Raw genomic sequence first — 26,260 nt, 5'->3', positions numbered from 1 at the left:
CCTGGGGCAGATTATGGTAACCTTTGCTCATTTGTGTTACCTATATTTGGATGCATGAACCGTGTTAGTTCAGAACTTGTTGGGGCTTGTAGACTTGCAGAAGAGTTCTTTGGACTTCGTCCCTGGGCTGGCTGGGAACTCAGATGAAAGGCTTGGAAGCAAAAGAAGGAGAGCAGTTAGGAGATCAGCCTTGCAGAATGGGGACAGGCTGTCCAGCATCAGTCTCTACAGAGACACAAATCCCCTTTTTTCCACCTTTTCTGCTTTTACAGAATATGTGGTGAATTGTACTGGGAATTACAGTTTATTCTTTGAACCAAAACATCATTTGGATGGTTAATGGCTTACTACAGTTGCAACTTCTGTGCTTAGTCTGAAGCATACTGCTTTTTTCTTGGATGCTCTTGTATTTTCCTCTGTATCCTTGTTTGTAAGAGGACATTCCAGCCTTGTACAACTACCTCCTAGAAGCAAGGAATATTAGTCCTTAGAAAGGAAACACAGTATTATACATTGTACACTGGCCCAAAGTGACTGGAATAGAAACATCTTTTAATATTAGGGCCTGAGTAACACAATCTCACTGGCAGCAGGAGGACAGCAAAATGAAGCCTGTCCTCGTTCACCTCGAGACAACTATTTCTGGCACAGGGTCTTGTTCTTTCAACATCTTCCAAAATCATCTTTGCATAATTATCAGCACAGAGATGAAACAACTGAAGAGGGGCAGAAAAGTCTAAGTCCCTCAACGACAGGCACATCAAACTCAAGCAACTGGAGCTGTTGCATCTCTATAAATTCGGAAGGCTCCTACCACAAGAAATAAGAACCTAACTCATTAAAGCGACTTTTATTGAAGTATCGGGAGGGAAATTTTCATATCATGAGTAAAAAGACTAGAGCTGAATGGCATTAAAAACAGTCAGGATGATGGGGCTCTCTGTGCAAAAGACAGCAGTTTCTGATGGAAAGGGGAAGCGAGGGGGTTTTCATAACAGACTCCCTTTCAAATTAAAAAATAATTAAATGCTAGTTAACTGCAGTACATTTTTTATACAGTCCAAAGAATGAAAAACAAAACAACAACAACAAAAAAAAAGAAGGCAAAATTAAGAGAACGCAACCTACAACGGAATAAATTCATTCGCAGCAGAGACAGAGTAAGACTGCTTTTATGAAAATTACAAAGGAAACATGATACAACAAAAATAGGGCGTGGGGAATTTTCCACTAAGATTAAAAATGAAGAACAAACAAACAAACGAAAAGAAGAAAAAAAAAAAAATTCACTTTTTGAACACCATTATTATTCAAACACATACGAAGTTTCAACCTAGGCTTTGTTTTTTTCCTTATACATGGGGAAACACTGCTAAAGTGAATCTTCAAGAGTGAGAAGGCACCGTGAACTGCCGGCTGACACCTTTAATGCACACTCAAGAATAAAGAAATGGTCTGGCATGATCCCAAAACAAAAAAAAAAAAATCATTAAGTGTTTATATATATTCATATATCTTCTCATTAAAAAAAAAAAACAAACAACAAAACCAAACAACACCACCAAGAAAAAAAGAAAAGGCGGCAACAAGTCATTACTTCAGTGCCAAAAAGGTACTTTTGTCTGGCTGACTCATTAATTTCTCACTTGGATCTGTATGCTATTTTTTATACAGTGGTGAAAGTGGGTGATTCTGTGCCGCTGCATTTCATATTAGATTGGTAAATTAGGTTCTGAGAAGCCAATCCTATGAAGTATTCCTAAACTCTACGCGAATGGAACAATTTAAATGCACTGTCTAGAATGGAGTATTCATCTGTACAGTGTGGCAATTCCACTGGATTCAGTTTGATATGTAATGTCTTGTAGCAGATGTTATAACAAAAATAACTTTTGCTTTTTTAATTACCTCACTGAGGCCATTAATGCTGTTCTAGAGTTGGTTTTCTGGAGTTGGATGACTTCGCTGCTGTCCAAAAATGAGTTTGAACCTTAACCCTCCAGAGTTTGTTCACTTTGTTGCTTATATTATTGCACTAGCTACTAAAGTCTTAACATCTTCCTATATAAATCTAATTGTTCAGAGTGCAGATTCTATATTTAGATAATGAACTGTATGAAATAAATAAAATAAGGGGATTTTCTGGTCAGAGTTGCTGATATGTTGAATATCTTAATTATTTCTAAAGTAAACAGATTTGGTGTATATTCTTAGAAACCTATGGTCATTCAGCATAAAAGCTTTGACATAATACTTTAAGAATGGATCTGTTTTCCTTCTCAAAAATGCATCAAAGAATTGGTTTAAATACAGAATCTGTGAGGCATCCTACAAAGTCATCTAAATTGTAATACAAACACAGTTTGTAATTCAGATAATATAGAAAGTTCTCTAGTGTCCATTGAAGTAAGGTCCCCAAAATGCAGTCTGTTTTGTTTCTGAGTGGGAAAACATTGCAAAACATTAAGCGGTTCCACTGGCTGAATAGGAGAACTGAGGAAAATGAGGTCTTCTCTCGTTATCTACACAATCCATGCTGTCATCTGGAAAACAAAACAAAACAAAAACCCAGTAGGCAACACTTGCTAACTTTTTGATTTTCAGAAAACAAACAGGTAAGATGATGCATGGTAGAATCGTGCAAGAAAAATTCAGTGTCACCTTCTTCTGCAGCTCTAAACAACAGAAGAGGAAGTCCTGAACCTCACCCCATTCAACCGGCATCACAGAAGACCCTGACTGTTGTATGTAAATAGCTGTTCAGATGTCTATTTAAAACAGTTAGGGCTGCATCAGGAGAAGTGTGGCCAGCAGGTTGAGGTAGGTGATTCTCCCCCTCTACTCTGCTCTGCTGAGACCCCACCTGGAGTACTCCATCCAGTTCTGGAGCCCTATTACAAGAAGGATGTGGACATGCTGGAGCATGGCCAGAGAAGGGCCATGATGATGATCAGAGAGCAGGAGCACCTCTCCTATGAGGACAGACTAAAGAGTTGGGGCTGCTCAGTCTGGAGAAGAGGAGGCTCCCAGGTGACCTTCTTGTGGCTTTCCAGGATCTGAAGGGGGCCTACAAAAAAGCTGGGTGGGACTTTTTAGGCTATCAGGCAGTGACAGGACTAGGGGGAATGGAGCAAAGCTGGAGGTGGGGAGATTCAGCCTGGATGTGAGGAGGAAGTTGTTCATCATGAGAGTGGTGAGAGGCTGGAATGGGTTGCACACATGGAAACCCAGCCAGTTTAAACTGGTGGGGTTTCTTTCACATGGCCTACAGAGACCAGCAAACTGTTTCTGGTGGTCTGGAGGACAGAGTGGGAAACGTTAGGGAAAACTTTACCTTGGTCAGGAGGAGTGATTGTTATCATCTGTGCTGTAAATTCTTCATCAAAATACCTTGTATCTGTTTCAGATGTAACTTGTGGCTTAAACAGAGGTACCAGCTATGAAAAACAAACAAAAGAATATACTGTTTACAGTACTGTTTGAAACAGGCAGAATATGAAACAGTTTCAAGCTACAGTGCCTTCTCCTATGTTCCTAATACAAATTTTAAAACTATTTCATAAAGAAGGAACCATATATAGTAAAAAGTATTTATTTATGTGCATTTACTATATTTACTATATATATAGTAAAAAGTATTTATTTATGTGTGCATTTCCTATTTATGGGGCATTTAAGGCTATTTATCTTAATGCAAATAGTACAAAGAAAAACCTAGAATCCTAACATTTTGTCAAGTAACATGCATACTAATGCTTAAAAATAATTAGATGGGTTCCCCACTTACTTACATGGAAATTGTCAACTGCACCTAGTCAGATTTTATGCTTGAGGAGGGCGAAAGTGAGTAAGAAAGATACTTAGTGAAGCCAAACTGATCAACTAGACTTGACTATCTTTACAAGGGCTGTAATGTTCACCAAAAGCATTCAGCTATAGAGCTCCTGTGTCCACGCAGCTCTGACTGCAACTTGCTGTAGGTCTAATCAGCCTGGGAGAGTTTAGGAAAAGGCAGCAGCTTTTACATTAAGCTTTTACACTCCTAATCCCCTAAAAGTACTTTGGTATCAACTCTGAACTTAAAAAAATCTGGCATGCTTGAAGAAAAAGCAAGCACACTTAGCAGTGAACATCCTCCTTGTGTTACATCACAAGTCACACTATTGGGTTTTATTCTTGACACTCGCTTGGGCAGGCAGGCTAGAAATCATCCATTTGTACCTAGGCAGGCTCTGGCAAGAGAAACTCCAGATGGAGCAGAGCTGCTTGACTGGGGCTGGAGGAGGAGCGCGCCTGGGAAGTGGGGTGGCAGAGCTGGCTGCATACAGATGCACAGTTGGAAGACGTGCAGTTTTGGAGGGCAGCAGAGCTGGGATTCAGGCCTCACCTCCCCGCTGCAGGATGCAGCAGCAAACAGAATGCAAACGCTGTCCTTCGGCCTCCCACAGAGGACATGTAATAGCTCTCAGCACAGGGCTTCAGCTCGCCCACCACTGGGGTTAAGCATGGCCGTCTTTTAATAGCACAGGGCCACACCAGGCAACAATTTGGGAGCGTGATTGAGGAAGTATATGGCTTCCAACCCCAAACTGCAGGGAAAGGTTTAGCAAGTCAAATGGTAAATTGCTCCAACTGGAATTAAACAGTGACCTCGAGACTGGAGCTTCTGCTCTTACAGAAATAACACCACCAAGAGAAAGCACTACCTGGAAAATAACAGCAAATTTCAAATGTACAAACCACCTCTTCCCCACCCTCGTTCTTTCCTCCAGCCTAGATCTGAAAAATCATTTGCTTGGCAACCTGGTAAATACAAAAAGCACCAGCTTCAAGCTCCTTATCACCAGGATCACCTTTTGGATCTGTTTTGCACACCTAACAGAACATTGTCCTGTCTTAAAAGCAACAATCCAACAAAACTCTGTTTTTAATGTAAAGACTTTAAGAAATGTAACCTATGCATATGGCACTATTTCCAAATACAAAGAAACATTTACTGTTTAACATCAATCTTTTAAAATTAAGGGACATAAAAATCACACTTATTGTAAGAGAGCACAATTACAGTATAGATTCATCATCAGTTTTAATTACTAATGATCCTTTGTGCTCAAGGATGGCTTAGAGGACCCTGGCCAAGGGGTCTTTAGAAGTGGTCTTTACGTCTCAAATTTATAAAGGAAAAGGAAACAGGATATCCCAAAGTTGAGTCACTGTAAGCCTCACAGCCCTCCTGGAGCTATTGAAGAGCAAATGCTCACACTGTAATGTTAACAACACCATTCCAAATCAAGTCACACCAGTATATTATATATAAAAACCCTGTGGAGGATGAGCACTCCTTTCCCATTTTATCTCTGTTCCCTTTCTTCCTATAGCAGGTTTCTCCGTGCTCCTTAAAGCAAACTTCTGTTTGTTTTAGACAAGCTGCACACATGTGTGTTAAGTTCTATCTGTCCTTTTAAGCTAATGGTGGGTTTGGCACTCACAACACTCTGGCTTGCTGTGTGCAGCACAGAGTGATTTAGGACCTGGGCACTGCAGCAGACACCTGAACCACGCACATCGGAACGACTGGGAGCAGCAATCCCAAGTCAGAACACATGTGTAATGGGCTCGCACTGCCTGTATCATTTTCCCTTTTATTTTAGTATCTGTTAAAGGCAACTTGAGACAGGTTGTGATGCACCCACAAGACTTTTTTTCTCCCCCTGACTGTCAAATTCAAAACATCAAGCAGGAAACAGAGGGGAAGCCACAGAAAGCTCTAATGTTGGCTTTACCAAGCGAATATGTTGCTTTACTGAAAAGCTGTTACTGCAGTATCTCTGCAGTTCAACTAGCAGAGAAGGTGCCACTTACAGCTCCCACTGCTGCAAACCACCATGGTACCTGCAGGCTCACACTGGCTTAAGAGACAAAAAAAAGGGCCAGAAAACACACATGATTGAAGTCGCACTGCATATGGTTTGCTTGTGGATGGGTGAAATACTGCAAATTAAAACGCGTCTTTCTTTACACCAGAGACAAATAACAGCACTCGTCCAGGAGAGTCTAATGAATATTTTAAATTCTTGGGACAACCCTGGTTATTCAAAACTTCCAATTCACAGCCAAGCAATTGTTCCAAAAAGCTTAATGACAAAGTAAGTGTTCTCAGTTACCCCAAGCCTATACTCAGAAACATTTACCATTATCTGTAGATAATGAGTAACCAAGCCAAGCACATGAACACCTCTAGGCAGCTGACAAAATTCAGCTTTTATCTTCCAGACTGCATTTCAGGTAAATGCTGTGAGATCCCATTTGGACCACCCAGAATGCAGGCAGCAATTACTCACAGGCTTTCTGAAATCTCTTCATTTGCACAGTGTGGCTATTTCAGATGCGCACACTAACAGGACAGGAGCGAAACAGAAGCTAGCCTCCTTGCCTATGCCAAGGTCAGAAACGGTCTCAATCTGCACACTGTTTTCTCCAAAATATCTAACATTTGGAATTTCCTGCTCGTTTCCACAACAATCTGAGTCAGTACTCTGATGGGACAATTTATGAAGGCTTTCTCAGTTCCACAGTTAAATAAACTGCCACCAGCTTGTAACTTCCCCATTCAAGGAACCAACACTATCATCAAATGACAATTACTGAAGAACATTTGAACCCAATCACCAACTGTTTACTTTAAGTTGCAAAAAAAACCCCAACCCCCCAAGTATTCAGCTTGTCAGCTGGGTGAAAATGGGGATAACCTCTCCACAGGAACAGCAATTCAGATACACTTTTTACATTATACCAAATGAAAAAATTCTATGTAACTGCTTCCTGCCCTCATGACCACATATGGCCCTCTCTCAAGGGATGCTCTGAAAGGACAGAAGTCTTTCTGACTTTCAAGACACAAAAACTTGGTTTATGATTTTTTCAGTTCCCTTTAGCCACACAAATCTGTGAGGAAGTGAAAGAAGAGAAAGAAATAGAGCACTCTTTGTAGTTTTACACAGACACTGGACAATCCTCCCACTGAGAGGTGGAAGTCAGAGGTGTTAAGCTCTGTTTTTCTAAGGGTACAAACACTGCAAATAGATCATCACTGTATTAGTTTTACCAAAAGAATCCAAGTAGTTACAACTCTGTTTCTGATATATTTCTTACCTGCTACCACCAATTGGAGAAAGAACTAAACTGTATTTAGAGATCAAATGAGATTTGATATCACAACGGGCTGCAGATAGAAGGGAGGAAAAACTGGGAAAGGCTGGGATTGAGTGAGTTCACGTGGCCAGTACATGAGAGCCTTGCAACAGACCCACACTGTGCTTAGCTGCATTTCATGTGAGCCTTATATAAAATGTGACTGGTGAGAATCAAGAAGGAAAGAACAACAGATTGCCCTGAGAACACAAAGCAGAGCATCCTGGAGGAGTGGAGTAAGTTATCTGAACAAATGGACTGTGAGACGTAGATGGATGATGAAACACTTGTACCAAAAGGGCAGGGCTCTTTGACTTCAGAGGCTCTCACCGGAAAGTCTAAAAACTCAGTGGGTCTCAAGGAAAACCAGTGACAAACACCATGAAGTACAGACACTTCACATCAGCCTTCTGTCACTGAAACAAAAAATACTAGGCACAGATTGACGTAAATGCCTGCACTTCTCTGCACTTGCCTATTCAGTCTAATTTAATCATCTGAGATGGGAAAAATGCAAAGGGAACAAGCAGCCCATCTTCCCCTACTGCTTCTAGGAAGCTTTGTTTCAGATCCTCAGGAATCAAAACTAACTCCTGGGCTCACAAGGGATATGCCAGTTAATAGCAAAGAATGGCAATAAGAATTGCAGGAAAATAAAAATTAAAAGCTTACATACTGTCTAAATATGGAAGCAATTTTGGTTACTTCTTGTTCATCTAGTCACAGAAACAAGTATCTCACTGAGATACACTCATTGTGAAAAAAAAACTTTGGTTCTGAATTAATCCTATTACAGTATTTTAAGAAACATGAAGCAATTTAGCCTTGTGAAAAACAACTGCAAACCTTTTCTGTGGAAGACTTCTATGAACCTTACAGATGGCAACATAATTTGAAACATTTACAACATCCACAGCTACAATTCACCTTGGGACAACTCTTGTATAAGTACCTTTTTCTCGTATACGTCTTGCCAAACAATGCCAGCAAAGAATTTGTGCTGCATAATCTCCTTGGCATCATCAGGACCACCACCTAACCTGCAAAAGAAGTAAACAAATGTTTGAGCACAATTATTTTCTTCATATATTTTTTATTAAATGGTAATGAAGAAATTTTGAGTTTTTATAATACATTTGGGAACAGTTCTAGCATTTCCTTCAGATTTGTGCTTTGTGCAAGGGCTGTGGGGTGGTGTATTTTAGGCTTCAACACAGTTGAAGAAGACTTGAAAACATGATAACAAACAGAATTAAAGTCTCTCTTAAACAAACCAACAGAACAACAATTCAGAAGACCTGTCCTTCTGTAAAGATGCTGACCTAGACACCACAGCAGATCCTGCAAATAAAATGTCTGAGTCACACATCCTTCCCTCTTGCTAAATTAACAAGTGACTATTCCTTAACAATTTTCTAGAGCCAGCAGTAAAACTGAATTTGATTCTGAAGTGTAAGAGAGGCAAGGATTTTTAAGACAAACTGATTTATGCAACCTGATTTAAATTTCCATTAAAGAAAACAGTTGACATCTGCAGTGATAATATCGTGTTGTATGCAAATCTTTCCCCCTCCTTGGCTTCAAGAAAGCACAAAGGGTGGTTTATTGACTCAAGGTCTATCAAGATAAAGCACTTTTATTCTAAAATAAAACCGTCCACACAGCTTATAGATGCAATCAGTTTAGTTGCAGTCTTGAGCTAACAGATGCTTAAATTTTGCTGTGGAGGCTAAAATGTTCTCTAAGAGGATGAACCACATCTGCAAGCAAAGGCATGCACTGAGAAAACATATACCAAGTAATCAGCAGGAGACATACTTTCAGGTAACAAGCTTAAGATGATGCTCAGAGTTTTAACTAAGAGGTGCCACCATGTTCACCCAGACTGACCTCTAGAATCTGCCTGTGCTCTGACTCTTGGTGCCACTGGTGAATGAGGCATTATCCTGATTTTAAGAGCCTGAAACAGTGGCTTTACATGATCAAGGCCAGAGGTACACCACTACAGGAAAAGGGCCAAGGACCGTCCTTTGAACCTGAAGCCAAGCGGCTTGGTCAGGCCTCATCTGTGCTGGACAACAGCTGGCCCTGAATCACCTCTGGGTCACATGCAGTAATGCTGCAGCCTTAGCTGCATCATTATTTGAGGATAGAGGGGAGGGGTTTGGTTCAAAATGCATAGGCTGTGCTAAAATCTGAAGTGGGTTTTTTAGAGGCTGAGACTGATCTGCATGCTCTGGGATGTAGCTAGAATGCACAATGTTATTAGGACCACATCAGATGGTCATTTAGCACAGAGGGGTCAAATATGGTGACTCACTGTCCATACTGCCCAAGCACTGTCTTCAGAGCTGGGAGAGGCCACAAGCAGCAGAGATGCCTGGCAATTCAGAGTCCACGCTTGCTTCCTGGCCCTCTTCCATTTAGTGGCACAGCAACTTAATTGTTCCTCTATGTTCCTTCAGGAAATGTGCAAACAGGTACCCAGTCTCCAGTAGCAAAGTGTTGGGTGATGCTCTCCTTCCTCAAGTAAGCTCTAAGACACATGGACTTAGGCTGATCCTAGATTCCCACAGGCCAAACCAAACCAGACAATGGCTCTTCTGGCTGCCTGGTAGCACATTACACAGCTGCAGAGCTGCCTGGAACAGAGACAAACTCTGAGAGTAGTCATCTCAGCTAGCTCCTCACAGGTCCAGAGGATTAGCCAAGTTGCTACCAGGCTCCTTCTTGCTTCCCCAGCACAGACTGCAATAGTTGGTGAAGAATAGGGTGGAGTGGATCCTCTCTATTCACAGATGTCAATAGACCGCGCTTCTGCACAAGACCAGGTATCGACTTTGAGCTAAGAACCTGGATCATGTGCTGCAGAAGCATGCAGAAGGTTGCTGGCTGCAGCTAGGTACGAGTGCTTTGCAGACTATGTTACCTAATGCAAGCCTTTGTTCCATGAAGGGCAGACACACGCTCACGGAAACACCAAGAAAAAAACCCAGATGTTTTACTCACCTTTTAAAAATACTATTAAATAAATCCATTCCAAGCAAGTGAGGAAATGACAGAAACCCAGTATTTTGGATATGGACTTCTTCCAAAATACATTCTTCCTTTTCAGGATTATTATGAAAGGACTCTCTCAAGGAGAACAAAATTAAATCAGCACCTAACACAAAGCTCATGGTTCAGCACCACTGAGAAGTGAAAGAGCAGCAGATTTGTCCTCTGTAAGGACATGCAACAACTGAAGAAAAATACTGCAGGAATAAAAGTCCTGAGAAGATTCTTATGCAATAAATTATATGCATTTAAGTATTCAGGCAGAACTAAAAATAAGTATATATTAAAAGGAAAAGCTACTGAGATGCAAAGGGAAGTAGAAGAGAAACTGTGAAAGTAAAAAAGCAATAATAAAAAAAAAACTAAAACAACCCAAAACCCAACAAAACAAAAAAACACACACCAAAAATCTCTCTAAATGAGTCTCCTTAAATAATGCCAGCCAAACTATTTTGGTTATTCATTTCACTATGAGAGCCTTTTGTTTCTATATTTCAGCTAAATCCCAAGAGGAAAATTATAACTGAAGTGCAACTTCAATATTAAAATTGAAACCACTTCCACATTTTCTGTCTTTATGAAACTATGTGTTGCTTGGCAATTCCTTTAATCATTTAATGACAAATGTTGTGCTCCAAAATCAAGGGCAATTACATAATAATTACAAAGATAAGTCGTGCAAATATCTTAGACCAGTCATAGACTGTAGTTTTATATATATACACAGTGTAAACACACAGTCAACAGCGAAAGTATTATCATTACAGGCCAGAAGATTGTAATTACCAGATCACAGGAAAAATATTCTCTACTTGTCCACGTAAAAGTTAGCAGTGTTCAGTACCCAGGTCCATTCCCAGCTGTTAGAGGAGAAACCCACAAGCTTTTAGTTTTATGGTCAAAAAGTTTCTACAGTAAGGACAGCCAGGCTGTAATGCAGGAAAGTGGCAGCAGCTGCCCTCAGGTGTGCTCTGCCAAATAATTCCATTGATAAACTCATGCTTCAGCATATTAGGAGCCACAGACTTTGTCTGTGGGTGAACCCTCAGATGAAGAGACAGTCAAACTTTTAGGTGGCAGATTTCTGTTGTCTACAGATTTGCATACATACCGTCCTCATCTGAGGAGACAGTCACAGTTTTAGGCACCACTTCTGTCGCCATTCTGTCTTCACATGATTGACCCTCCCCTAGCCCCAAACCTGGTTCTACAACAGCACAGATCTACTCACCGGACTCAGAAAATCTGCTCAGCAGAAGTTATTCATGTTCACCAGCTCAGAGCACAGAAATATTTCTCCCTCTCTGATACAGTCAGGATGGAGACTAGGGACTTATTTATCCTATTGCTCTTATCTTCAGAGGCTTTTAAGAACCACAGGAAGGATTTAACTACAGCCACACCACTTTCCTGTGACTGATACTACCAGCATGGAGAAGCTCTAGCTGGCTTTGGGAACAATATAATTTGATGTCTCCAGATTTGGAAGGAAAATGCTGCATTCTTCCAAAAGCCCTGCACACACATTCTTTGGAGGCTTTCCTGATCAGAGATCAAGACTTTGGAATACTTAACCCAACTCTCATGTCTATGCTGAGGTTTACTTCCCCATTTCTTCATTAACTGCATGCGTATCACACAAACACAGTGGATCCACTAACACTGTAAGAGCTCCCACTCCCCAACACTAGTAACCACAGAAGAGTCATTTTTGAGGATGCTGAGGCTTGGGAAGTCTCTGAACTACTTATTTCTACATTTTTTTGTTTGTGTGTGTGTGTGGAGATACTCTTTAAATTTTCTTTCTGTTTTCCTCAGTTTCAGTTTACATCTCTTCTGGTGAATTGTTTGAGTCTGTCCAAATTTGTTCTGAATAGCTTTGTACTGTATAGATTTTGACTAAAATTACCACACTCATAACAGCTAAACCTCAGTCTACCTCCAAACAACTGGTAAAACATGTATGAAGACTAGATGAGCACTCTGTGCTTCAAGTGATACTCCAGACACTGAGGCTGTCTGGAGATAGAAACACTTTTGTACTCAAGACACACATTCCAGAGCAAACATAAGTCACTTCCAACATGTGGTTTTAAAACTCTGGATGCCCACAGAACACGAACTCTGCTGCCTGCGAGAACCAGCTATCAGTGTTACCTCCTCCTGCCTGTCACCAGCTATCTGGGACCACCTCCAGGCCTTGCAGTCACCTCTACCTCTTCCAACTGCAGCAGCTAGATAGGCTGGATATGTCTGAGAGCAAATCTGTTCAAGGCATCTGCCCTTGCCATAGCAGATCACTGCAGACATACACCTTAAGTACAAACCACCTCCTTTCACAAGGAGAAAAACACAAGGAGCTTGGTTTTCACACAGGTAAAGGCTTGACTGATCCTGATTCCTTGAATATCTGGATGTGGAAATAAACAGAATCAGTTCAATCTCTCTACATTCTTGTGTGGCTGCAACAAGTGATCACCAGTTCACAGTGTCTGCTTTCAGTGCTCCAAAGCCACAGCTACAACTCTGTGAAATCATGAAACTTTTTAACAGCTGTTTGTGAAATGCTGTATTTTCTTCCTCTCATTCCTCCTGAATGGCGAGGTCCATCAGCACTGCAGCTAGAAGTAGATGAAGCAGCTTGTGACAAACCCCCATCTGAAAGAGACTGAACAACCCTGACCTATGACAGGGCACTAAGACAAGCAGCAAAAACACACAATCAAGTGTGTCCTGAAGTTCTCTTAAGTGTAAAACCTGACAAGATTTTGTCATGTTTTTGGCTGTCTCCCCCATCCCACTCTATAGTTCATCAGAAGTTACTAAATACTACCAATTTTGATGTTTTCTGCCACAGACATTTCAATGACACCAACTTCTGTTCACCACTGAGCTTTGTGGAAGAGGGGACTTCTGCAGTGGCTCCCCAAAGCATCATCAACAGGCTAATTCAAACAGACTACTGCACATTATTTAACTTTTGACTGAATGTATTTTCATAGCTATCTGACTTTCCCATCAATATTGCTCCATGAACTCTCTCTGAGTCAGCCACCAAAGTATGCCAAGTGCCCACTTTGGGACACACACCACTAAGTGGAAAGGACATAAAACTTCAAGGCCAGGACTCAAGCCATCTACCCTTAGCACTTCCAGCCCAGTTCTCTGTACTGCCTGAAATGCCACAAAGTGCAGGGGATTTGCAGAACATTCACAACTTCAGTTAAAAAGTTGGGTGAATGATGACTGATCAAAAAAACATATTTAAGAATGGTCCATGATCCAAAAAGCTTGGGAAGCACCGATGAGTGTAATTAGCAAGCTGCAGGCATATGTGTGGGTTTGTCTGGTCTATAGTTATTTCTATCAGCAGCATGGAAATCATCTGTCCAACAGATCAGAGCATCACTGGTTCCAAGCCTGCAGAAGATACATGTGAAGAAGTGGCTATTTGTATGAAATGAGCATATTGTGGAGTAATTATTGGCACTGGGAAAGCCTTGTAATTAGAAATAAGTGGGCATTCTTTGTTTGTAAACAAATTGCATTTTGGTTCATCAGAGATGCTCCTTTAAGAACAAATTACAGCAGATGCTGCTTGTGTTTCCAGTGATTGAAAGGCCCCACCTGAATAAGCTACAGAAGGGTCACAATTGTATTTAACCCAGCACTTTCATGAACAGGAATCCTGTTGGCAGGGGCTACAACAATGCTTGCACAGCACAGTGCCTGGGGGGGCTCTAATCAATTACACAACCTTCTCCTGGAGGTCCCCTTGCAGGCGTTGGGTTCAGGAGGGATGTGCAGCTGTTGCCACCTAGTATAGAGCTGGCCACGTTCCTGACTACAGCAGAGACATAGAGAACTGGGAACAGTAAAGTTGAACCCTCTGGCAACACAAATTGTGGATTTGCATTGTGAGACCTCTCAGCAGAATTTTCCATCAAAAAAACAGTGATGAAAATAGCCTACAGTAGTGACAAAAACCCTTGCTACAAGTATCCATGTACTTGACAAAGCCCATTTTCCTGTTGCAAGCACGCACACACACACAGACTAAACAAACATCAGAAAGCAAGTTGGAATACTCTGCTTGCACCTCACAGGAAAGATTTCCTATCTGGGGCCCATTTACAGTGGAAAGTTCAGGACAGAAGATCAGGGGCAGATCCAAAATATTATTTGTTTTTTAAAGGGTCTGGATTGACACAATGGTAGGATTTTAAAGCGGTGTTTATCTCTGTGCAAAGGTCAACATCCTTTTTGGATCTTGTTCTATTTTCTGTTTGTCAACTCCTAAGGACTTGGGATTTTTTGTTTTTGTATTTTTTTTTCTAAATCAAGGGTTACTTTTAAAATAACACAGCATAGCTAAACAAAAGGAGGAAATAGGAAAAGTAGATGAGGTATGGCATAAACTCCACCACAAACACGGTACAAACACCACCACCTACTGCCCAAAGCAGGATGCTAAATCACTGGCTTAAATTCAAACAGAAACTCTGACAACAGCCTGACACTGGGATAGAAGGTAAAAGCACTGAGCATAAAGCAGCTTGTAACTCAGAGCAGCCATGGGACTCATTATGCCCAACTACAGGGCTAATTCACTCTGTCCCAGGCTACAGCTGTGTGCTAACAGCAGCCATCACATTCTGAAGTTCGGTCTTCTGATCACCAAAGCTGTCACTATGTGTGGTATCAGCTCATGTCAAAAACTAAACCAAAAATCAGTAGGTCCACTTGCTGCATTCCTGATGGATGATTATTTTAAATGGACTAGAAACAAAACTACTATTTTGCCTGAAATACTTTCCACAACTTTAAATAAACGGCTGGCATGAGTTCCTGCCAGCGCCTTCTGTGCAGCACTGTTTTCAACTTTTTTTCAGGGATGGCATTACTGGCATTTCATACAACAGCAGAGAAATGGTCACTTTTAAGTCACTGGTCTTCAAGATACCTCCCTTTCATAGACATGCCCCTGGCACAGCACAATTCCTTGTGAAGCCTTTAATGTTTTCCTGCCTTTTTTTCCCCCCCTGTATTTCTGAGTGCATGAGTGCTCAAAAGTGCAACTACTCATCAATAGTCTCACCTTTGCTTAGGATCTTTCTTCAGCAAACCTGACAAAAGAGATTTTGCTTCAGGAGACAAGGTACGTGGGAATCTAATCTCTTCCATAAGGATGAGTTCAAAGAGCTTTTCATGGTCCTGATTGTAGAAAGGGAGACGGCCACACATCATTTCGTACATCACAACTCCTAAACCCCACCAGTCCACTGCACGACCATAGTCATTATCTTCCAGCACCTGCAGAAATAGAAGGAAAAGACTTTAGCAGACATTCCTAAACCAGGCGTGAACACAGAACTTGTGAGGCAAAATTTACCACCCATTTCACATACTACAGCCAAATCTACCACAGTATTTGCTGAAGACCCCTTTGAAAGGAACTGGCATCCAGGTTATGGCACTAGGTATGAAGGAGAAAAGGAGACAGCAGGTAGGTTATGGCCTCTTCCTTCTCTTCTTCCTCCCATCCTCCCTCATATTATGGCCATGATAAGCACAACCTTCCAAAGTCCAAAGGCCAAGAACTCTTCTCACATTACACAGACAGCTGTTAAAATCTCACTTATTCATTACAAACTGTTCCACACGAGATCCATGTTTTTGGAAAAAACCCAAATCAAAGAGCCAGTACAGGGAGAAGAGATCATCAACCTGTTACTTCGCAAATGACAAGGCAATCTTCCCCATCACCTTCATATCAACCTGTACCCTGCAAAGGGTGTCTCTGACTGATCACAAATACAAAATGCCTAATCTACATTAAAAGCTACGAGCCAGAATGCCACTTCTAAAATTTGACCATCTGTAAGGCTGCAAAATGACAGCCAAATTGTCTGGAAATGTTTCCCCTCCTCCTCTCTGCTTCTCTCCAAAGACACTTGCTTACTAGTGCCTCTGCTTAGAGGGCTGCAAACTCAGGAACTGTCAGTGGGGTGGACTCGTGCCAGATCTCATAAATGAAGAACCATAGTACAGTTCATTCTTCTCTTACCCTGGACACTTCTACCTAACAAAGCCTTGGCTGGTGCAGAGGACCTGGGACCCCAGCAATGGCCTCCATCTCTCCTACTTGCTCTGGAGAAGCCCTGTCATAGTGCATTTGTGATCTTCTATGCAGAAGGTTGCTGAAGGGAGACAGGAGTGTTTTGTGGCTTGTGGAGTGGATGATACCAGGACTTCTCTAGACTTTGTGTCTCCTACACAGTTGTCTGTAGATGATGCCAACAGTCTCAGGTTCCACTCTGTCCTCAGGTTTTAGTTGTCATCTTCAATCTTTTCATTGGTCTGCACTGAACTGCTTATTCTTTTTAAGAGCACAAACCACGACAGTACCACTGTTGTTTTTTCTTGGTGCATGGCATCTGTGTGAGTTCTACATTATTACAGTACAGAATGCTTCGCAATCAAAAGGGTGAAAAAGCCAAATGAAGTTACTTAAATTAAACAAAACCAGGATATGAACTTCTTGCAAACCTTGATAAAGTTTTGCATGCAAAAAAGGAGCACTGAGACACTCCACACAGCAACTGTTTGCATTCTGTCTTCCTTTATTCACTAATTATTCCCCTTAATTATCTGAATGAGGGAAAGGGCCTGCAGTAAAAATCAAAAGGGTGCCAGGTATTAGATTACCTCACTTTGGTCTATTTACAACATCCCCTGCTGTATGATTCACACCAAACGACAGCTGGCTGTGCAGCTGCCCCGCACATGTATACGGCCGACACAGCTGCCAGCCGGACAGGATTCCAGGAGCCGGCCTCATCCTTCCCGAGGCATCGCGGCCTTTCAGCTCTCAGGAGATACTGTGTGACAATGCAGTTAACACTCTCTGAGTCACCTCCTCCAATAAGCACTTCCTGTTCGCACTCCCCTACACTCGGGTTACCAAAAAGTCATGGGGCCTCCAATTTTATTTTTATTTCTTAAACTGTTTCAAGGGATACACTAGGAGAGATTGCAAGAAAAAGGAAACCACAAAGGCCTTTGTTGTGTATGTAGCAAATGATATGGGTGCTTTCCAAAAGCAGCAAATGTTACTTTAGTCAGTATATTAATACTCCAGATTATAAACTGGCTTACTAACTACAACTCCTCACCTCCGTTAATTCTAAACAGAATATAAAATGCTTATCTCCTCTAAGGTCTTTATCACAAAGAGCATACACTTCTATTACTGACTGCACAAAACACAGGCATGGTCTCAGTATCAAAAATACACCATAATAAAAAAGGTATTGCATGTGTCTATTGCAACACACAGGATAGCTGGGGAGCAGTAAAGTAGCAAGGTCATTTCACTTCAGTAAAGGATCATTTCCTAACAAGCAGCTCTAGACTGCAGAATTTGAAAGAGAAGGCAGAACAGCTGTAAACATCACAGCCATCCATGCATTTGACACATCAAAGTTGACATGGTTCAGTCACTGTCATCCGTGCACGAGATTCCAGGATGAACCTAAAAACAACGATGCAACAACTGTACAAATACGCTGCTGTGCCAGATGCAAGTCACAAACGCAGACAGAACCGAGTCCCTGCTTTTAAGGATGTCTGACCTTAAAGGTATGGGGTATTGCTCACATGCAATTTCCACATTTTTTGCATGCTATCAGCCAGATGACAAAAGCCTCCAGAATTTAATGCTCCAACCCAAGATAGGATTTGCAAGTAAAGGAGAGAGCTGGCTTAATCAAAAAGATTTCAGAGTTTTGGATAAGCCAATTCATCGTAAATACTAAAAAGAAAAACAACAGCAAATAACATAACAGAAACAGTATAATGCCTGTAGAGGGAATCCCCACATTCCAAGATGGGAAAAAATGAAACCAAAACAGTAAATATTTTTAGCCTTCTCATAAAATCCTTGATGAGAAACTGCAGCTCAGCAATTGATTTTAAGAGGGAAGCTAAAATAAAAGCTATGTTTATGATTAGAAAACACTCTGTCATGCCACTAATAAAGTAAATCAGTAAATCTCAAAATGTGGTGCATGGACCCCAATTTAGATTCACTGAAGATTTCTGGGGATCCACAGAGAGCTGGCAGCTACCATGAGACTGGCTCCACTTCCTTGTTGCAAGCAACTTCCACACGTGCCCATGTTCTTCATTATTACAAAGAGATTGGAGGCTCTTGAAAGCAGCTGAGTTTAAAAAAATACAAACAAAACCCAAGAGCACACTGCCCCCACTACGCAGAGACTACAAAAGTGCTGATCAGCAAAGACATCGGCTCTCAGTAGAAATATTCCTTCTCCACTCTGGTATCCCATACTTTCTACTTCTGCATACTTCAACCTAAGAACGGTTGGCAATGCCCAAGTCTTCAATTTTGAAGATGGGCTACATCCTGGCTGTGTCAATCATAGAATTGTTTCAGTAGGAAAAGACATCTAGGATCCAACCATTGACCTACCACCACTATGGCCATTAAACCACATCTCAAAGTGCCACTGTTTACACATTTTTTTGTTCTGTTTTTTTTTACACCTCCAGGACAGGGACTCCACCACCTCCATGGAAATCAGCGCCTGACAACTTTTTCAGTAAAGAAAATTTTCATAATATCCAATCTAACCCCCCAAACCCCTGTGTAATTTGAGGACATTTCCTCTTGTTCTATTACTTGACACCAGGGAGAAGAGATCAGTGCCTACCTCACTACATCGAGATGCAGGTAGTTGACAGCAATAATGTCTCCCCTCAGCCCCCTCTTCTCCAGACTAAACAACCCCAATTCCCTCTGCTGTGCCAACCATCTATAATTTGGATTTGCTTCTGCCTGTGGTCCAAGCTGGATGAAGTCTTAATGCCACAGGTAGCAAAGCACCCACCAAAAGGCAGCAAACTCTTCTGTGAGGCACACTATGTTAGCACAGGCTTGGTGCCCTACTAATATAGGCAGTCTGCTTCCAGACAGCTCCAAGCGTGGGCAGCAAGAACTAGCGTCTGCCTGCAAAATACCATGTACACTTCTATCCTCTATCACACCGTTTTGCTTTTGATCTGCATGTAACTATCTCAGCTGTAACACCACCTGTGTTGCACAACTCTCAGAAGCAACATTTCCAAGACGAAAGTTGAAAGCACAGATTTGCATGTTACACTTAAAAAAAAAAAAAAGTTAAGTGAAAAAAAATAATAAAAATCCCCAAAATACAGAGTCTGGGGACTGAAATCCCCTGATTGGATTTATTTCTTTGAAACTGAAGAGTTCAAATTAACATTGGGAAGTATCTCATGGTCTTAAGCCATAAAACAGTGGGGACTTTTAATGCACTCCATGCTAAATACTACAGAAAAAGCTTGGTCTATCATGTTTCTGAAAACACATCCCTGTTATACTGTCTTCCAAAAGTAAGAGGACTGGAGAATGCTTTTGCTTCTTAAGCAAAGTCCTGTTGATAATTTTGAAACAGTCCAATGCACAGCAAACAAACTGCAAAACAGACACAAACCCATCATGTAGCATTTGAAGTGGCTTTAGAGGTTTATCTCTACATTAGATTTCTGACACAAGAAGCAAGCACTGTTCCAGTAAAATGTAAATATTCCCCAAAGTGGAAGGAAGATGCTACTCTGCCCGAAAATTATCACATAGGACTATGCTAAAGTTATGTCCCAGAACATAATGAATAACAGAGTCTCAATATGTGTTGTTACATAATCACAGTTACTGTATGAACACATTATGGCACAGGAACTGCTCTCCCTATCACTACTGCTATCACGGATGGCATTTAAGAAGATAATTTAGTACGACAGCCAACAAAAGCATACCTCTGGTGCGAGATACTCTGGAGTGCCACAGAAAGTCTTCATTGTTGCTCCATCCTTGATGCCTTCTTTACATAGTCCAAAGTCTGTAATTTTTATGTGTCCATCTTTATCCAGCATAAGATTTTCCAGCTGTGAAGAAAATCCAAATGGAAGACATCACATACAGCATACATTGCTTCTGAGCAAGGCAAGGAGAAACATGAATTTCTGCAGATCAGTTTTCAACCTCCTTCTCACTTAGGGTCAGAACCACAGTAGCTTCTAAAGCACATATGATGCCCATATACAATTACATCACTTTCTCTAGATCTTTAGGGAATGTTAGGTATGTAGACATTGTATTTATGTTTCTACAACATTCCTACCAATAGAACTCTAGTCCTTTTAAGTATCCCCTCTCACACAACTTCATCTCTGCTTTTATTCTAAGTGATTTTAAGAAATACCCTGTACCAGTAGAGAAAGCAACTGAAACAAAAATCAAATGCAAGGCTACAGAACCACCTCCAAAGAGACCCTTTACATCAGAGTTATTTCACACATTTACTCAGTATATGGTATTCATCCTAGCCTGCACCACTGATGTTTGAGAAAGCAATTCAAATTTCAGGCTACTATGTACAAAAGAAAGCACTTTCAAAGAAATCATGGTGATATGGGAGACAAAATCTCAGCAGGAATCCCAAAACTACTTTGATGTAGCCTGAAAACATTACACAGCATGCTTTATTTCAGACTGCTCCTAAATGAACTACCTGTATCCCCCCTCATCCTTTCCTGAATACACTTCTCAGGACAAAAGAAGAAAAACAATGAAAAAGCTGTTGTATTTTCCTCAAGAATTTCCCAAGTTTGTTTGCCCCCAGGTTTCTTCTCGTATTGTTGCTTTTTTTTTCTCCTTCTGTGCTCACCAAACAAGTAAGTAACTTGAGGCTTACTCAATTTTCTAACTGAAAGGAGGTGCTAAGAAGACAGTGCTGCACAGCACACTGCAAGGAAGAGTAACATCCACACAGTATGAATTTACATCAGTCTAGTAAGACCTGGGATGAAGAACCCAGGATTATGTTCTACCACACAGAAAAGCCAGCAAAGTTTATCTTAGAACATAAACAGGCAAGTTAAAATGCAGCCCAAGTAGCTCAGCACTCTTAATATTCTCCAAAATGCTGCCTGATAAATGAATTACATAACCTCTTAGACTATAAAGAAGTTTAGGATGTCCTGTAAAGCCAAGTCCAACAGCTGCACTAACTGCTGTGTTAAAGTTCATTCAGAAAAGGCATTCTTACAATCAAGGCTCATTTGTTTCTGTGACTAAAAAAGCCTCAACCCAAAGAGTCTATGACATTTTGCTTCATACCTTCAAATCTCTATAAACCACGTTCTTCTCTGAATGCAGGTAATCCAGTGCTGAAACAATCTCAGCTCCATAAAAACGAGCCCGGTCTTCAGAAAAGACACGTTCTCTTGACAGGTGGAAAAACAACTGCAAGAACAGTAATCTGTTACCTTTAGATTGCCCATGTTTGAGTTACATCTCATGCTTTTCAAGCCATCCTGCTTGGAGTGTGGTATTACCCAAGTGAAAATTCCTTCCCGTCCTCACTCAGCTGTGTCCCCAAATGTGTTTAAGAGAATCACAAACTAAATAGACAACTATATCTCATAGTCACAGATGCACACTGACCAGTTTCTGTGCTGCACATTCTATATATGGAAAGTAACAAAAACTCATTTTGAATGAGTTACAGCTACATAAACTACAGCTTAAAGCATGGTTTAAAGACATGTTAATGTTCCAACTTTCCCTTCTTGACTATCTAACAGCAGTTTGCTCTTTCTAGTTCTCCCTCCAAAGTAGCATGCGCTCACAACATACACTGAAAAGCATTAAAAGATTTCTGAAGAGCAACTAGAAAGCAACCTTGCCTTCTTGAATCTGCTGTCTACAACTACCTGAAGGGACACTGTAGTCAGGTGGGGGGTGGCCTCTTCTCCCAGGCAACCACCAATAGAACAAGGGGACACAGTCTCAAGTTGTGCCGGGGGAAGTATAGGCTGGATGTTAGGAGGAAGTTCTTCACAGAGAGAGTGATATGCCATTGGAATGGGCCGCCCAGGGAGGTGGTGGAGGCACCATCCCTGGAGGTCTTCAAGAAAAGACTGGATGAGGCACTTAGTGCCATGGTCTAGTTGACTGGATAGGGCTGGGTGCTAGGTTGGACTGGATGATCTTGGAGATCTCTTCCAACCTGGTTGATTCTCTGATTCTAAATGTCAGGTTACAATATGTTGCTGTCATGTAAAATATGAACCTACACCCAAGACCTCTATTCTCTAAAAGTAGAGTTAATAGTCTTAATTCTTAATATTAGTTAAACCTGTGAACAGCTCTGTTTAACTGAGACAGCTTGGATTAATTAGAATTGCAAACACGGGCCTTAGCTAAATAATATCAAGCAGTATTAGCAGCAGTACAGGAAAACCTTAAAGTATTAAGCATTGTTACATTTTCCTTACCTCCCCTCCATTAGCATACTCCATAACAAAGCATAAGCGATCATGTGTCTGAAAGGAATACTTTAAAGCCTGAAACAGATTTAAAGCAAAACTCAGAAGACAGATCACACTAATTCTACAGAACTGCAGACAGACATGAAATTGTCTATTTCAGTGGACTTTTCATCCTCAGATCTTATATGTCTATACATCACATCTTACATACTTACATTTACGTTCCTGTTGCAGATGAAGACTGACCAACCATTCATTTATTTCATTATATCAATTCAATAAAACATTTTTTAAAATCCCATGTAGAAGCTATCAGTAACAGTTATAATGCTGTGAAACAAAATTCTGGCCCACAGACACAAAATATACTGATAGCAGCTCTGAAATTTCCTCCCCAGGCTACAAGCTCCCACAGTATCATCTCATAGACAAGAGGCCACAACCAAACCCCAGAGCACAAGGTTTCATCACACTGATTTCAAGCCATCTTACATGAAACACACACACATACATATATATATATTTTTACAAACACCATCTTCCTGGTCTCTGCCCTTCAACAACTTCTTGCCGACAGCCTGACAGAGGATTGAGCAATGCTGTCAATATCAATTTGTGAGCAATTCACAAAAACAGACTGGACAGAAGGTGTGATGGAGCATCACAAAGTGCCTTTGTACAGTCCCGTCACATGTATTCCTGTGGCAAGAGTAACATCAACTTGTTTGCTATGGTTTTAAGTTTTATGGTCATAACCCAGTCTCATAGCTGACTTCTCAAGACAGTCCTTGTTTTGGATATTTGGCTTTAGGAAAGCATTAAAAAGAAAATCCCACATATATCATCATCATCATCATCACTGCTAGGAGTGGCATTTAAAAGCAGTGATAGTTTAGCAGAGTAAGAGAGGATCGGGTTTTAGACACGTCAGCATTTACTGACTATAACTAAAACAGCCAATATTTATTTTCAGAGGCCATGTCTCAAAACGTCTAAATTCCAGCAAAGCCCTTGTGTACCCAGACAAGGGATCCAACACAGGTCTCTCGTAGAGCTTATGTGGTTGGAAATAATTCAGAGTCAACTTGTAATAAATACTAGAAACAAAATCTTAAGGTAGAACTTTACTTTCTAAACTCAACTCAAAGAGACTGCTAGCACTGGAGGTCTGAAACGAGAGTACAGTTTGATTTTACAGCTAAGATAATCCAAAAGGAAAGTAGGGGATGAAGCAAAGCCCTGCTCTTCCCTGTTCCATCCCACATTCTTCCACCACTATCTTTTTGGCTACCATAACCAACATTTTGATTCCATAGTGACCTGCATCTGGGAACTTAAAAAAAAAAAAAAAAAAGAAAGAAAAGCAAAATTAAAGGATTTTTCCTCCACTGCATCTTCCTGAATTTGTTTGTCACAAGAACTAGGGTGTCTCAGTTCTCATGTAAATTTCCCAGAAACTCAGATATAGTTAACAGAACCAACCACAATTTATAGGATGCCCTTCCCTTTTCCCTTTTTTTTCCCAAAAGAAAAGGAATTAGATGGAGAGAGAGGAAAGGTATGCAGACCCAAATAAATAATCTCACTGCAATTTGGAATTTAAAAGAAGAAAAGTTTAACAATAAATAAAAGGTATATGAGGTAGGGAAGTTACAAAGGTATAGGGAAGGGAAAACAAGATACAAACCATGTAAATATACAACCAGATTTGATGGCAATGGGTTTTGTCCGCCTTGTGGGTGACAGCCACGTGGTGAAACAAAGAACCAGGATTTCTGGTAAGCAGGAGGGCAGAGGAGAGACTGAGCAAACAGGAAGTCCTCCTGCTTTTATGGATCTTAGACAGGAAGGGGGAGTGAGCTAACCAGCATAGTGTTCAGACCCATCCCTATGGAGGTGTCAAGACCACCTGGGGTCAGGTTCAAGATCACTCCCCAAGAGGGTTAACCCTGTACACGGGGTCACCCTGATCTCTACTACAAAGAGACGACCAACATTTGGAGATAGCAGGCCATTAAGTGAGTGAACCATAACATCAAGCCACACTCTGAAAAGAGGTTCTGAGGACCTGCTCTGAAAGAACCAGAATGTTAAAACAGTTTTGTGATTCCCAAATACGGAGAGCTACAAAAACACACTGCCACTCTGCAAACCCAGATTATATATACGTAACAAAATATAAGCCAAGTTAATGTCAAGCTACACTCAGCTGAGAGAGAGATGCTTACTGTTAGGAACGGATGCCGTGAATTCTGTAAAACACGGTTTTCTGTCAGGGTGTGCGCTACTTCATCCTGCAACACAAGCAGAAGGAAATCAACAAAGGGATTCCCCAACGGAGGGGTCCATTTCAAACGCTAATGAAGTAATTGTTTACAAGTAGTCAGAGAATCCTTGGTAAGCCTTTTCCTGAAGGCTGGACCAAGGGTAAATGACATTCCCAAGTTTCCCATCTACTCACCTTTGCTACAATCACTTCCTTCTTCAGAATTTTCATAGCATAATACCGTCCAGTTGCTTTTTCTTTGACTAAAATGACCTTTCCAAAAGTGCCTTTTCCCAGTAGTTTAAGGTATTCAAACTCATTCATGGTCTGTCAACAATACAGATAAACAAGAACTGAATTACATGAACCAACAACAAATATATTACTTCCAGACTAAATTTCTCATTCACATGAGAATACATAGCAATCTTGGGAGTTTTTAACCCTTTTGCTTAGTAGCACTCAGCACTAGACACGATTCTTCCATGGAACTGAATACTAGTGCATTCCCTAAGATAATCAATAGAACTATTTAAGGAAAAATGTAAACTTTCAATTACCAGAACATTCTTTCAGATGACTCAACACTTACTGTGCAAATACCACTTAACATATTATTACTAATCCATAGACCTTTCAACCACTTGTCATTTGCAGACACTCAATAAAAGGCACACGTTGCCCTGAAACCAGGGATTAAACCCACACTTTATTTCTCCTGTTGGCCACCTCTCTAAGAGACCCAGTGTTCTTATATTTCATGGAACAGCACCAAAACTCAGAGGCTAAAAGACTGCCTCACAGATTAGCAATTCATCTTTGCTTTTTCATTAGGAATAAATGTTGGGAAAAATCAGAATCTGTTGTAGGCTGAGAGTAGTCTCTGTACTGTCACATCAATGATCGCTGTCAACACAGTAATAGGAAGATTTACACAGACAGAGGCTACTGCAGTCTTGACTGGGGATTTTAAGATGCTCCCAACAGCAAACTTCCTCCATATTCTTCCCCAGAGCTGGCTGAGAAAGATTTTTGGTAATTGTTCAACACAGCTGATGTTGTGTTGAACCCAACCCAACCCAATCCCAAAATCGTTCTGGTTATATTCACTGACATGCTCAGACAGACAGCCACTGCCTCAGAAGAATGTCTTTATTTTAACAAGGTGGTTCTTGCATTTCTATGAAGAGTTGCTCAGCAAGAGCAGTACCTTTCACTTGCTGAACACCTACGTTCAATCAAGGGCACAGAAGACCAATGGTAGCCTAATTCAGAGTGACATGTAAATAGCCACCCACATCAGTCTAAAACAACTGACAAGACACAAGACTGGCACACATACTTTGCAGTGGATGGCTTTGTGCTCTAAAA

At 41.0% G+C, this 26,260-nt stretch overlaps 1 protein-coding gene across 3 annotated transcripts in view; it reads right to left on the bottom strand.

Annotated features, from left to right (window-relative positions):
• Positions 1–531: 531 nt before the first annotated feature.
• The window catches only part of AKT1 (AKT serine/threonine kinase 1), a 74,349-nt gene continuing 48,620 nt past the window's right edge, over positions 532–26,260 (bottom strand). For all 3 annotated transcript variants that reach the window (XM_064162463.1, XM_064162543.1, XM_064162620.1), the window contains 9 exons: positions 25,085–25,216; positions 24,852–24,917; positions 22,630–22,698; positions 21,470–21,595; positions 20,107–20,235; positions 15,347–15,561; positions 8,144–8,231; positions 3,335–3,437; positions 532–2,543 (listed from right to left, as the gene is read on the bottom strand). In XM_064162463.1, the coding sequence (XP_064018533.1) occupies positions 2,464–2,543; positions 3,335–3,437; positions 8,144–8,231; positions 15,347–15,561; positions 20,107–20,235; positions 21,470–21,595; positions 22,630–22,698; positions 24,852–24,917; positions 25,085–25,216 (1,008 nt within the window). In that variant the 3' untranslated portion in view covers positions 532–2,463. The remainder of the gene's footprint in view (positions 2,544–3,334; positions 3,438–8,143; positions 8,232–15,346; positions 15,562–20,106; positions 20,236–21,469; positions 21,596–22,629; positions 22,699–24,851; positions 24,918–25,084; positions 25,217–26,260) is intronic.

Source organism: Pogoniulus pusillus, chromosome 1 (genome assembly GCF_015220805.1).
Source record: "Pogoniulus pusillus isolate bPogPus1 chromosome 1, bPogPus1.pri, whole genome shotgun sequence".
NCBI lineage: Eukaryota > Metazoa > Chordata > Aves > Piciformes > Lybiidae > Pogoniulus > Pogoniulus pusillus.
This window is presented reverse-complemented; position numbering and strand designations above follow the sequence as displayed.